Genomic DNA, 13,558 nt, shown 5'->3' on the forward strand with positions numbered 1-13,558 from the left:
TGAGCTTTAAATGACTTGAAAATATGAGGAAAATTGTGACTTAGTTACATCATATGTTCCTCTTCGCTCTGTGTAAAGCTTATGTATTAGAAGTATAAATTATTTTACGTATCCTTTTAGGCCAGGGAAAATGGATTAACAGTAAATGTGCTTGAATACAAACAAAGCTTGGTTCTCCGAGTGGCAAATGATTTATGTCGGTGGCAGTTGTTTGATAAGTGGGAGAGGTGCCAAAACCCACCACAAGGATACACAACAGGCCTTTTACTATTATTTCATCAGGAGCATACATGTTGGGAGACCTCCCCCCCAGCCACAGCTACATTCCTTTGTGTGTGCGTGTGCACGTGTGTGTGTATGCAGACGTGTCTGTGTGAGTGTGTGTGTGAGTGGTAATAGGTCTAAGACACAATGGAGCTGAGTGCCTCACTTCTAGCAGACAGGCCCAAACTCGTAAACAGGTGTTGCCAGGCCAGCTGAGGATGAGGACAGGGGGCGTCTCCACGACGCCTGATCAAAGACACGTCATACCTGCCGCCAGTCAGCCAGACGAGCCTGATTTATGTCACCGTGTCGGGAGCGACTGATGACTGCTTGCGACAGCAGCCGCCAAAGTGCAGGCATAGAGAAAGGATTCCTCCACACCTTCGCACACAAAGGCGGAGAAGCCACGGTTGAAGATGAGGGGAAAGGATGGGGGATTGAGTCACCGTGGACAGACGGAAAACTATTTTGACGTGCTGGTTACAGGCTCAACAGCAGTGATCATGTTTTTAGGGCTGCTTTCTCCGTCAATGTGCTGCTCGGATTTTCAAATGAGTCATGAGTACGAAGCTTGCAGCAGGGCCTGTCTGTCACATCAGCTGTGTGTTGGTAATATCCAGCCCCACAAAGACACTTAACATCATCTCGATTACACAGTGTAAAAGCACTTCCCACATCTGAAAATCCCAACTTCGGGGGAAAAAAACCCCCCTGCCTTTTTCAATTAAGTCAAGTTGGTATCAAAGGTTTCATGCTTTTTCAACTCAACTGATCACAGGCTCGCTTTTGTCAACACATTACATTTCCTCTACATAGCTGTCTTTTCCATATATCTGCCAGGGTGTTGACGGCAGATCTAGCAGAGTTGTTTAGGAAGACAGTGATAACAGAAAACAAGAGTGACAGAGGGAGAGGATTGGTGGGGGGGGGGGGGGGGGGTGAGAGAGGCCGTTGGAGGGGGGAGGGTTGAGAGGAGTGCTGGGGGGTGAGAGAGGGGGTGTGTGGGGGGGGAGAGGGGTCTTACAGAGAAGGGCCGTGGTGGGGCTTTGAGATACGGCGATCTGAAGACCCTGAGACAGTCACATGCCTGCTGCCAGGGTTCCCCACTGGGGCAAACAAAACATGGCGTCTAGCATCCCATGGCCAGGGGCAACAACTGGGCTATGAGAGTTCCTGTGACAAACACAGTCATGAGCTAATGAGCTCCTTGGCTGATTCACTCGGTGCAGCTCCAAAACAATCTAATGTGCTTGGGAAAACAACATTTCATGGGTTATGTGCTAATAGTCTAATAGTGGCCAGAAACGAGACACAAAGTCAAATCATGTTTTTTCACATTTCTTTAAGTCAGGGATTTATTTTTTATTTTTTGCTGACAGTTTTCTTCTCTTTGCTAACCAACCAAGTATTTCCCCTTTGAAAAGAACAGAGCGAGCGAAAGCCAGCTAGCAGAAGCAAGGCCCAGAGGGGGGGTGGTAGCTGTCATGTATATTTACAGCCTTCCCAGACACCTTTGGGGCTGTTATCCAGGTGGCCTCTGTTGAAGCTCTCCAAAACACTCACCTATTTTTTCCTTCTTCTTCGCAACACAGAGTATCAATAGACACTGCTTGACTTTGATTCAGCCACAGTGAAGCTGTGAGTCATGTGCTTTTCCACTAAAACAGGTTAGGCTGATGCTGGAACTCTAATGCCCTGAGGGCAAGTGCATATTTACACTCAACCTGCCACATTATTAGACCTTAGAGAAGCATTCAGAACCTATAGTACAAAAACTCCTGACAGATAATAAAAAAAATAAATTAAAAAAAATCTCCCGTATGCAGTTGTCCAACACCAAAGCTGTGTTTACATTTAGGAATATCAAACTGTTAACACGACAAAGACTCAGCCTTTCCCGTTTTGCCATTGGGAAAACAGCTGCCGCTGCCTTCACTCACTTTACTCAATATATCTGAAAGCCATGAAATGGGTTTGCAAGTCTGCACAACTTTAGGGACGCTAATTTACTACTCTGTTCCCACACTGGAACAGTTAAGTTGGGGAGTAAAACCCAGAGGGCCGCCCAGCCCAGTCAAGACTAGACTCGTAGTCCTGAGAGGATGTGCTTTAAATTGTTTACTGTGCAGAAGCACTTAACCCCCACCCAATCCACTACACTGTCGGATTAACTACTTTGAGTCAATGGCTTTATGCAGCTATGAAAACAGTCTCAGTCAATACAGAGCTGACAGAAATCCAAGCCAGATGTGGGTTGAAAACGATCAGTGTGTCCTGTGTATGACAAAAGGACGGATGACAGATATTGTGTATTTTGTTTGCAGTCATCCTTCCCTCAAAAACCATTCAAACCGTCTAATCCTGTTTTGAATAGCTGTAGGATGATTGCGTAACCCCCCCTCCCTAACGAACTCTAGCAAACTGATGAAAAGCAATATCAAAATGTAAGTCTTATCATAATGTTGAGTTAAAAACGTATGAACCAGACTGATTAAAGGATTGTCTCTATAGGAAAATCGAAGGTAAACTTGAGTTGTTGGAGTGGATAACATCAGGCTCTTAGTTGCACATTCAGCGCTCTGAACTTTGTCATGTGAAGAAAAGGTACTAAACTCAAAGGCTCAACATGAAAAATGACCTGATTTGATGTAGAAATAAGTTGTAAAACTCTAAACCAGAACCAAAAAAATCTTCTTCCGCTTTGTTGTTTATACATGGAACATAGAGAATTTGATAAGTTTTAATAGAAAGGGAATATGAAAGACTCGCACTCACAAAATGGTTCAATCTACAATTATAAAAAACGACTTTGTTCATAATCTCTTTGATGTCATTCAACTTTTGTAGTCATCTCTAATAAAAGGCCGTCGAGAAAGAATTGAGACTCCCCATTATGTTCTACTTTTCCAAAGAAATAGTTTACAGATTGTTCTACTTCCTGTGTGTAGCAAGTGTTGTGGGGAGAAATACTGTCGGAGATTCCGTAAAATGTTACACTTGGCTCTATGAATTAATCTGCACTCAATTCCACAATTTACCGTGGATTACCTATTTACAGTCTCATGCCAATTCAATATATGCAGTTATCCCCCACATTTAATTTGCCACAGATTTAACCATATTACTATGTGCTAGGGAGTCATTCACATCAGAAACACAACAGAAACAGAAACACAACACGCACAGCTGTAATGTACAATTCCAGTTTCCACCACAAAACTAGAATGTTTTATTAATTTTCTATAAAATATGACATTTAAGAAATATATACAAAAACAAAACTAAAAACTCAACCACCTGTACAAATAACTTTTGCGATGTCTAGTGCTTATTGATTTATTTATGGCATGGATTAGCTTCACAATAGACAGTCCGTAAGGTCCTGGGTCTCTCTCCACAGCTGCTCTCTCTCACTTCAGTTCAAACATCTATGACACCGCCTTGATTTCCATTAAAACAGCCACTCTAGGCCTCCATCTCTCTCAGACAATCCGCTCCCATTGTCCCGGGAAGTCCTTTCATTGTCTGTAATCTGTTGCTACAGTACAAGTGTCTTTGTTTGCCTCTAAAGAAAACATCTATTGCACATTATTCAAGCAATCCAATGACACAATCCAAATGGTTTATTCCACTTTCTTAGTCTTGGAAAACAAAAAGTTATTTTTTCTATTAAAGTTCTGCAACAGGATGTCTCTGGGAGTAGTCGTTTTTCCAAACAAAGGCCGTCCTCGTAGCTTGAGAGAGATCCCAGGTACGAACAAATAACACTCGTCACATTGCATGATCTTCAACGAAGTTTTGCATAAATTAAACTACGAACGCCGCCTACTCACTCTTGAGTTTGAAGTCTGTGGTTTTAGGTTAAGGGCTTTTTTCGAAGGGTTTTGGCTTTGCACACACCGAGAGAGAGACGCTTCACACGCAGGGCCTGGTGGGCTCGTATTTGCTGTTGTGTCCTTTGAGGGCCGGGTGAGGCTTGAGGTAAGGACCGCTGCTGGCGAACACGCTGGCTGCCTTCCTCCTCGTGTTCTTCCTCAGTTTCCGGCTGAACACGTTCTGCCACGACTGCAGCGTCTTGGAGGTCCAGATCCACATGCCGCTGGTGATGCCCACCACCAGCAGCATGAAGATCTTCACCATGAAGATCTCAACAGCCGGGATGGAACCCTTCATGACGCACTCCTCCGACTCGGACCCGCCGCCGCCGCCATCCACGCACCTCTGCTCGCCGGCCAGGACCCTCCAGTAGTCCATGTTGAGGCGCTCGTAGAAGTAACAGGCGATGACGCAGGTGGCGGGCACGGTGTACAGGACGGAGAAGACCCCGATGCGCACCATCAGCTTCTCCAGCTTGTCCGTGTTCTCGCCCTCCGTCTTCATGATCTTGCGGATGTGGAAGAGAGCCACAAAGCCCGACAGCAGGAAGGAAGTTCCCGCCACGAGGTAGCAGGAGAGGGGGATGAGGACGAACCCTGTCAGGGCCTTCACATCCATGCTGCCCACGTAGCACACCCCCGTCAGCTCGTCCCCCGCCACCTTCCTCATCACCAGGATCATGATGGTCTTCACCGCCGGTATGGCCCAGGCTGCCAGGTGGAAGTAGCTGCTGTTGGCCTCGATGGCCTCGTGGCCCCACTTCTTCCCGGCTGCAAGGAACCAGGTGAGGGTGAGGACCACCCACCAGATGGACGAGGCCATGCCGAAGTAGTAGAGGATGAGGAAGACGATGGTGCACCCGGTGGACTCCAGGCCCTCCTGGATGATGTACTGGACGCCGTTGTCCCTGTCGCAGGCGATGCTGTCGGCCCCCACAAACAGGCGGATGAGGTAGCCCACCGAGTAGACGCAGTAGGACATGGAGAGGAAGATGATGGGGCGCTCGGGGTATTTGAAGCGCTGGGGGTCGATGAGGAAAGTGAGCACGGTGAAGGAGCTGGAGATGAAGCAGAGGATGGACCACACGGCCATCCAGACCAGGGAGAACTGCTTGTCTCCCTGGCTCCAGTACACGTCCACTTTGGGGTAGCACTTGGGGGCACACGACTCGCTCTTCTGGACGTAGTGGAACTTTCCGGGGTTTCTGCATGTTTCCTTGCTGCTGCTGTCTTTCGTGTGGAGGTCCTGGCCGCTGAGGGGCCTCTGGGGCCGGAAGTCGGGGGTCTGGGTGTGCGACCCTCTCGGGGAATCGTCCGAGCCGTTGTTGGGGGCCTCCATGCAGAGGTTGTTGGGGTCGTTTTTGGTGGGTAGCCTGGAGCAATCGAGGGATTCGGGCCAGTGGAAGTTAAACTGCTCCATGATGGGGGAGCACTTGAGCCTGGCCTGCTCACACATTACCCTGCAGGCCGGGATGGGGGTGGACACCTGCTCCGTGCACATGGGAGCGTACAGCGAGCACAGGAAGAACTTCAGGTGGCTGTGACATCCAAACTCTATCAACGGAGCAAACTCATGCAACTTGATGGCGGCCTCGTTCTGGTCCTCGTGGCCCATTAGATTGGGCATCCTGGTCATGTTGTAGCCAATGTCTTTACACAAGGGGATGACTATATGCTGGCATCTCCCCTCGCCTGGCCGGTCTGGGTCGATGGAGCTAATGGCTGAGCAGCCGCGGCTAAGGCAGAGCAGCAGATAGATAAGGCTCCGCATGGCAGAGGAATTCATTCTCTGTTCTTTAATCTCTCTGGTAACGAACAGTCGGAAATAGAAAATGCTCGCCTTAAAGGACAACGCAGAAATTGCGTTTCCCCTGGCAAAGTAAGATGCTGTAACACGCTGTGCTTATGTCCATGAATGTGACCAAGAAAAAAGTTGAACGGTGAAACCTTAGGATAGTTGGTGAAAGGACCGGCATTTAGTAAGTATTCCGAAAATGTAATGGTTCCAGGTTATGTGCGCTCACTACAAAGTCCATGGTTTGAAAATTATATTCAGTTTTCTCCCGAATAATCCAAAAAAGCAGACACGTTTGGCTGTTGTCCCGTAGATGATTAATTCTACGTCGACTCCTTTAAGTAAATTATAAAGTCTTGCGATCATCACATTCAACTTCTTTCAATGCGCGTAAAGACAACCACATATACCGAAATATCCCGTTGCTGTTCGGCAGCTCAAAATCAATCACTCGGCTAAAACTTTAATATTTACCAACTCAAATAATTGCTCTCCTCTTCTTACTGTCCGTTAGGGGTTTGTGCGTATAGTTAAAAAAAAACTGCAAAAAAGGGGAAATCTAGATGTGCATGATCACATCAGTTAAATGTGTATTCTAATTCCTCTCCGGAGACAAAGTCAATTCTACTGGTTGGTGTGGCAGTGCTCGTTTGAGCTAGTACTCGCCACCGTCCTGGACTAACCTGCCAAAAGATCCGCCTTCAAAGACAGCTACTTTGCATAAGAAAGATGAAACTGACACGGTGATTATGTTAAAATCGCGCGGAACAGCCTGTGGACGAACCATCACTGCATTTAAGAGGGTGATCACAGTAAAGTTCCTTTGGTCATTTGTTTGCTTCCAAACCTAAACTTTGTCCAAAAGTAAGAAAATGTAACTCGTTCCAGCGCTGGTTTACAGGCACCAAACGTTGCCAAAGACAACCAAAGGGATTCAGAGGCGCACCAATCGAGATGTCCCTTTCTCTGCCACAACTGACAATTTTCACGCTTCGTTCATTGTAGTAAGGGAGTAAGCAGAGTTTTTCTCTCAAATTCCCTTTGCCCCCTTTTCTGTGGTAAAGTGTAGTGCGTTAACAGCTGACAAAAAAGCAGACTTCCACAGGGGCGGTTTGCCAGTTATAATCTCAATTAAAGTTACACCATTTTGAACAATAATTGGTGCATAGAACAGTATTTACATGACAGTTGTTGAATTAAATTACCGGTGGATATAATATGTTCATCATTAGAGCAACAGAAGATTATAGATACAGCTGTAAATATATTATATAAGTGTGCTGTACTCCAGACAATGTACATGATATTTAGCAGATAGGCTGGTGACTCAGTTGTTTATTTTTAGATACTAAGTCACCATTAAGCATGAATTTTCCCTCTAATCCTAACAGTCTCAGATACCATGGGGTCCATGATACTATAAATATATATGTATATATACTGTTTGCCATCAAACAATCTTCAATGTAGCATCAATAACAGCTTGATAGCCATTGTAAATAGTTTATGACTTTTACATTAGAACAGGACCATGATTCAGAGGATTGCTGAATTTAATTCATCTTATTAAAATAAGATGACGTAAAAAATAAGATAAAATGCCATCTTGGCATGCCACCTTCATATTGTATTTTCTTTTCTTCACTTTGTCTTTTGTTTTAACTACAGATCAGTCTCTGAGTGGAGACAAAAGATGAGCTATCGAGACTGTGGCTGCTGCCAAGTCTCGTACTGTATGTGACAGGGTGGCATGGTTCCTCCACTGTGTCTGGGACACCGGATCCTCCCAGGCCAACTCACATTACCTTGTAAACGTCCGCTGCTGTGAGAGTTATACTGTGGCCTGGCTATGGTTTCCATCACGGCTGAAAAACCCGGATCACAAGTAAACAGAGCTGCTTTTAGTACATGTTCTTTTACAAGAGTAAAAAAATAAAAAAATAAAAAAAAAGTGCTTTTAAAAGTATTTCAGAAATGTGCCCATGCCAGATGAGATGGCACCAGCGTGTCTAAATGGTTTAGTCTTGCATATCTCTCTGGTGTCATTTCAGCTGTCGCTGCTCAACGGGATGCACATGAACATGAATACATGCAGGATATGAATACGTTCATTATAAACACAATGCCCTCTCACCCCCCTTTACGATCTACATGCACATACCTGTTAGCTAGCTGTCTAGCAGACACCATTTTCAATGGGATTTTACTGCTGACAGGGACACTTACTACTCTAATTCCTCATGTTTTTTTACCTTCTCACAATGGCTTTGGCAAACAGAACAGCTCACAGGCCCGATCAGTCTCCCTTCCTCATAGGGATCCCAAAATTGTAACTGATGCTGGTAGTAGAAAAAGTTGACAGTTTTAATATTGAGATAAATGATTTGATATGTTTATGTTCCCCAGGCCGTGGGAGTCGTGCGTGCTTCTCTTTCTGTTCACCCGGCGTTCAACAAACCCCCTTCTGGCACATTCTAAACCAAAACATCCATCCTCATTCTCTACCGCTCTTGTTTCATAACACACCGACAAGAGACCATTGTGACGTCGCCTAATAAGAGTACACAGTCTTCAGGTTGGTTGTGATCTTTCACCTTTGTTCCTGCTCTGTCCTGTCTGCTCTCTCCCCCCCTCTCTCTTTTCCGTGATGACTTCACTGGTCGTGATTATATCTCTTTGAAAGGGAGAAGAAAAGAAGAGGAATTGTGGACGTTCAATCTTTAGCATCTGTAGCCTTAGCCGCTACTACTGTTTCTCAGATGTATTTTTTCCTGCCTACCAACCTCCCCCCACGCGTCCCGCCTCTCATAGCTTGCTTACACACATGCAGACGCACACACAGATTATGTACGCGCACACACACACACACAGATACTGTACGCGCACACAGACACACATCAACTTTATCTCATCTTTCTGACCACGACAACACTATAAAGCAAGCAGTGCAGTTCCATCTCTGAGAAATCAGCAACTGTGAGATAATTCTGTAACTAATAAAGTGAAAAGGGGCCCTTTGATGGCTGGAGCTGAAAAGATATTTTATTTTTTTGTGTGTGTGGGATTTGAGATGTGTGATTCTATGGAGGGCGCGGGCTCCCCCGCTGCTAGACTCTGACTAGAAGCTGGCCCCCCTCTGGCTAATGTTATGGAGAATCGGAGGAATTTTATGGCTGTCTTTTCCCTGAGCCCTCTTTTTTCTTTTGTTCCCCTTTGAAGAATGACTTTAGACATTTTATTTACATATTTAACCACGGATGAAAGAAACCAAGGGTGAAAAAAGAAAGCTCTTTGGGTCCTTGTGGGAATTTTGATAAGTATAAATGAACAGAAATCAAATTAGCTACTTTCTGAAGGAATTTGTCGCTTTTGTCTCAAAAGTCTCAAATGAGATCATTATCACGTGCCAGAATGATAGTGATACTTCTGAAACAGACAACATCCTCAGATTTTTTAATATAATTAATAGTCTTTGTGGAATTACTTTCATTATCTAACATAAATCTATAAATCCCACTCCCTGACCTCATGTGTGTGGTTCTTGTTGCAGTCCGGTCTGTTACAACATGTGAGGTATGCCAAGGAAGAGAGGGGGGTGAGGTGAGAGGGGCGTTTTAGACATGTTTCATATTGTTACCCGAGCTGAAAGGGCATGTTGATTAAACGTACGGGTGGGGTACGGCTATAATCTTCTTAACCAGGGGCCTCATCTCCTCATTCAGGGGCCACAATGCACAGAAACAACACTCTCGGTTGGAGGTGAGACTATTTATCCACATGCCGTGTGTATTGTCTAGGACTCCTCTTCACCCTTCTGATCACAACCATTCAGTGGTTGTGAAGCTTGGTTTTTTGGTTTAGCCAGCTCCGAATAATACATTCTGATCTATTTTATGAAGGATGAGGAATAACATTATAACTTTGAACATTATTTGCTCCTCAACATTGTCTTTGGGTTTGGTTGCCTTAAATTAAAACCACTCTTTTTGCAGCAGTATTTAAGTAATGTTATAAAAAAAAAAAGGATATCAAAGATGTGACAACTAAAATCGTGTGTGGAGGGTGACAAAATTATATTTTTTGAGTGTGACGGTATGAGCTGTGCAATTTGAGAATCTCGTGTTAAAGTTGTCAAGAAACATCCATCAAAAGCATGGACTTATTTCCTTGTCTAATATTAAAAGCTGGTGCTTTAATAAGAGCGCCGATTTAGTGAAGGGTCAGACGTTTTGAGGAAATGCATATCAATATGGCAATTAATAATTTAAGAGCCTTGCTTACATCAAAGCAACCTCTAGTCTTTGCACATATGGTTTTAATGGTTCAATAAAAATAACTAATTAATGAGGGCTAATTTGTCCAACCCTTCTTCTTTCCCCGGCTCTACGAAAGTTGTCTTTATCTCTGTCAAATGAGAAGCCATTTAAGAGTCTTAACAGTCTAATATGACTGTGCTCTTGGTTACTTACAGCCAAGGCCTAGTCACTGACAACAGCCACTAAGCATGAAGGCTGATTAAGGAAGTCAACAAGCTATTACCACCTCAGTGCCAGTGTTTACTGTGTGGATTAGCATTCAGTATGATGATGAAAGATTCGTTCACACGAGTGGAGAATTCTCATCCGCCCTGTGACGGCCCTGCAATAAACACACTGTCCCAATAATGAATCACATTTGTTAAGTATCAAATCCGATGTGGTTTTGGGGCTCCCACGATAGGGCAATATTAGTTTAGTCTTTTGTTCTTACATCACTCTTCCTTTCAAGTGGTGGTCGTTTAACGGCGGGGAGAGGGTGGGGGGGGGGGAGGCATCCACTTCCCACCAGCTCGAGACGAAGCGACGAAACCAAAACAGTTCCGCTCAACCGCTTGCAAAACACATTTTTGTTTGGGAAGTCATTTTAGATCCAGTGGGAACATTTGACTTGAGACTTCATTCACTTTTCAACTAAGTTACCATGACCATATCGGACATTACAGTTTGGGTTGCGTGTGGGGAGAAGGGGCGGCAGGGGGGGGGGGGGGGGGGGGGGGGCGAAGTGTGAGAAGGAAAAAGCTCAAACTGAGAGTAAACAACATAATGCTCCCATTGGAAGAGAATTGATGGAAATATTACCCAGAGTTCTCGTGGGGGAACTTCAGTCTGAATTGCTAATCAGGAAGGCCTTCTCTGTTCTAATCCCTCTTTGAGTGGCCAGCCTGGAATCAGCGTGTCTGGGGAGACTCCCCACTGCTTTAGGCCCTTGGGGCTCCCATTCAACACCACAGCCCTCCTGCACCATTCCCACAGTCCCCTTACACTGTGCAGCACAGTATAATACACACACACACACACACACACAGACACACACACACATCCTCCAACCAAATTAGATTAGACCCTTCCCTTTCTCCAACCAAAAAGGCGCTGGTCTTTTCTCTGCCAGGACCTTTATCCTAGCCTTTTGTCTCTGCTCTCAGAAAGAGAAACAAATTCACAAACAACTCCCCCCCCCCCCCTCCTCAGAACACACAGATTCAGAAAGGGGTGAGCAAAGGGCGGCCATTTTTTAACTAGACCCTTAGGTGATTTCATAATATCCCTCCTCCATTGGTTCCACTCCTATAATGGTCTTTGGGGTGTGTGTGTGTGTGTGTGTGTGGGAGAGAGGGGGATGAAGGGGGGGTGATGGTAGGGGTGTAGGGCTTGAGCAGAGAACCTTGGCAGGGCAGTGAGAACATGGCCAGCTGTGCTTCATGTCAACCTGTTACTTCCAACCCAGCATAGAGCCCTCTCTGTCATCAAGACTGAGGAGCTCTTTATTCAAGCCCCTCGCTAACATTGTCTAACATTTGGTCGGACCGGCTCTAAACCCTACAATAGAATCCAACTGAATCACAGGAATGTGCAAGATTAATAATCTGCTGCCTTTCGTTGAGCTGTGTGTGTCTGGCGTGTTTTAATACGCTCCAGTCCTGTTGGGGTTCCATAATTATTTTTTTTGATTCATGGATGAGTCCCTTTTTGTTCCTTCCACCAATATGGAACACTGACTCCCACTAGAAGGACACAGACTCTGGTTCAGTGCGTCTTTTACGGGAAAATCCTGGTTCAGTTTTCATTGTGCAGCCAAGCCATCCTAAAGCAGCAAATTGAGATCAAAGCAAAAATTAAAGCTGACTCGTTCAAAGCCAGATAAAAATGTGTGAGCCTGCAGCGATATATTTTCTCTATTGATTTCCATCCCTTCACTGCCTTCCCTGGGACTGTGCTGGCTGGGCTGGGCGCCGTGGAAACGGAGAAAGACTTCTGCTGGCTGCAGGGGAGGGAGGAAATGAATATCGATGACAACAAACACAGCCATAACGAGGAGGAGGCCTGAACAGGTTTCAAACTGAGAGCGATCGCCTTTGAGAGTGATTCGATTCGTACTCCCTCTCGCCCCGTCGGTGTCAGGGTCCCTTTGGCCAGAGTTTTGATGTCTCAATCAGACAGATGTGCAAGTCAATTCTCTCTGTTTACTGCAACACGCTGAGCAAAGCGTACAAAATTTAAGTGTGACTCTGATCTTTTTCAAACATTTTAGGCTTGTCTTGCGCAGGATTTCTTGTAGTTTTGTTGAGACAGGAGGTTCAGTCGAGCCAACCAAGTTATTTTTAGAATTCCTCCTTCAGGGCGAAGCCTGTTGTGTTTGTTTATGTTCTTATTGTTATTTTTCTAGTATATTCTAGTATATGTCGCCCAATAATTGGAGTGGAATTTGTCACTTTCAAAAGGATGGTGTTTTGACCCCATCAGGCCAAAATGTCTGAAATTGGTATGCATGCCTTTATTGCTCATGGGAAACAGAACAGTCTCAAGAACCAATAATATCTGCAGCATTGCTTTTGTGAGTGACAACTTGTGAAGAATTTCAAAAAATACCTTAAAATCAGCCATTGTTCCAATTGCCTTGAAATTTGTGCACATGACCATGATGAAATCCATTTCTGTACCATGTCAATTTTGAAATGGTTCACAATGTTGTGGAGGAATCCGCCATTGCTGCTGGCAGCTATATTCTACTTTTGTCTTTTCACCCAAGGCATGGCATTCTCTTTCAAGGAACCACATGTGGAGTCTGTCTCACTGAAGTTTGTTTAGATTTGCGAGGACATTGAAGTCCGCGTTTTGCAGACGTTTTCTTTGGCAGCGTTTCTGCTTAACTGTGCTTAAGTAGAGTACATAGGAACACGCTCCACTTAAATCTGAGCAGCTGTGCAGCAGATAACTTCATTTTAGAAAGATGACAGATTTAATTAAAAAGAGTTCAACTTGAACCCAATGTAACAGTCATCATACAACACCAAATAAAAATGCCTTTGTTAGGTGGATCTTCAATCTGGATAATTATGGGTAATTTAGCGCTGTGCTGACACGGCGGGTTGTCTTCAAGGTGTGAAGGGATGAGTGAAGAATTCTGGGCTGCTTTTGAAGTCTGCGGGGGTTGAGGGAGGGAGGAGGAGGAGGTGGAGGAGGAGGAGGGGGGGGGGGGCTCGCTGTGAAACCTGAACAGGTATGAGAACAAGCTGGAACAATCTACTCCTGGACTGTGATCAGCATCAACAGAACGTCGTTAGACACTGCTCTCCTCCAAAACCTCC

At 45.1% G+C, this 13,558-nt stretch overlaps 1 protein-coding gene across 1 annotated transcript; it reads right to left on the reverse strand.

Annotated features, from left to right (window-relative positions):
* Positions 1-3,453: 3,453 nt before the first annotated feature.
* On the reverse strand, positions 3,454-7,411 carry fzd10 (frizzled class receptor 10). Its single transcript, XM_047048513.1, has one exon. It carries the CDS (start codon positions 5,923-5,925, stop codon positions 4,180-4,182), a length of 1,746 nt encoding a protein of 581 aa, XP_046904469.1. The 5' UTR covers positions 5,926-7,411; the 3' UTR covers positions 3,454-4,179.
* Positions 7,412-13,558: the final 6,147 nt, after the last annotated feature.

Source organism: Hypomesus transpacificus, chromosome 24, assembly GCF_021917145.1.
Source record: "Hypomesus transpacificus isolate Combined female chromosome 24, fHypTra1, whole genome shotgun sequence".
Lineage (NCBI taxonomy): Eukaryota > Metazoa > Chordata > Actinopteri > Osmeriformes > Osmeridae > Hypomesus > Hypomesus transpacificus.

Coding starts and splice junctions, on each gene's coding strand:
- fzd10 (XM_047048513.1), bottom strand. CDS start 5,925: ATGAATTCCTCTGCCATGCGGAGCCTTATCTATCTGCTGCTCTGCCTT.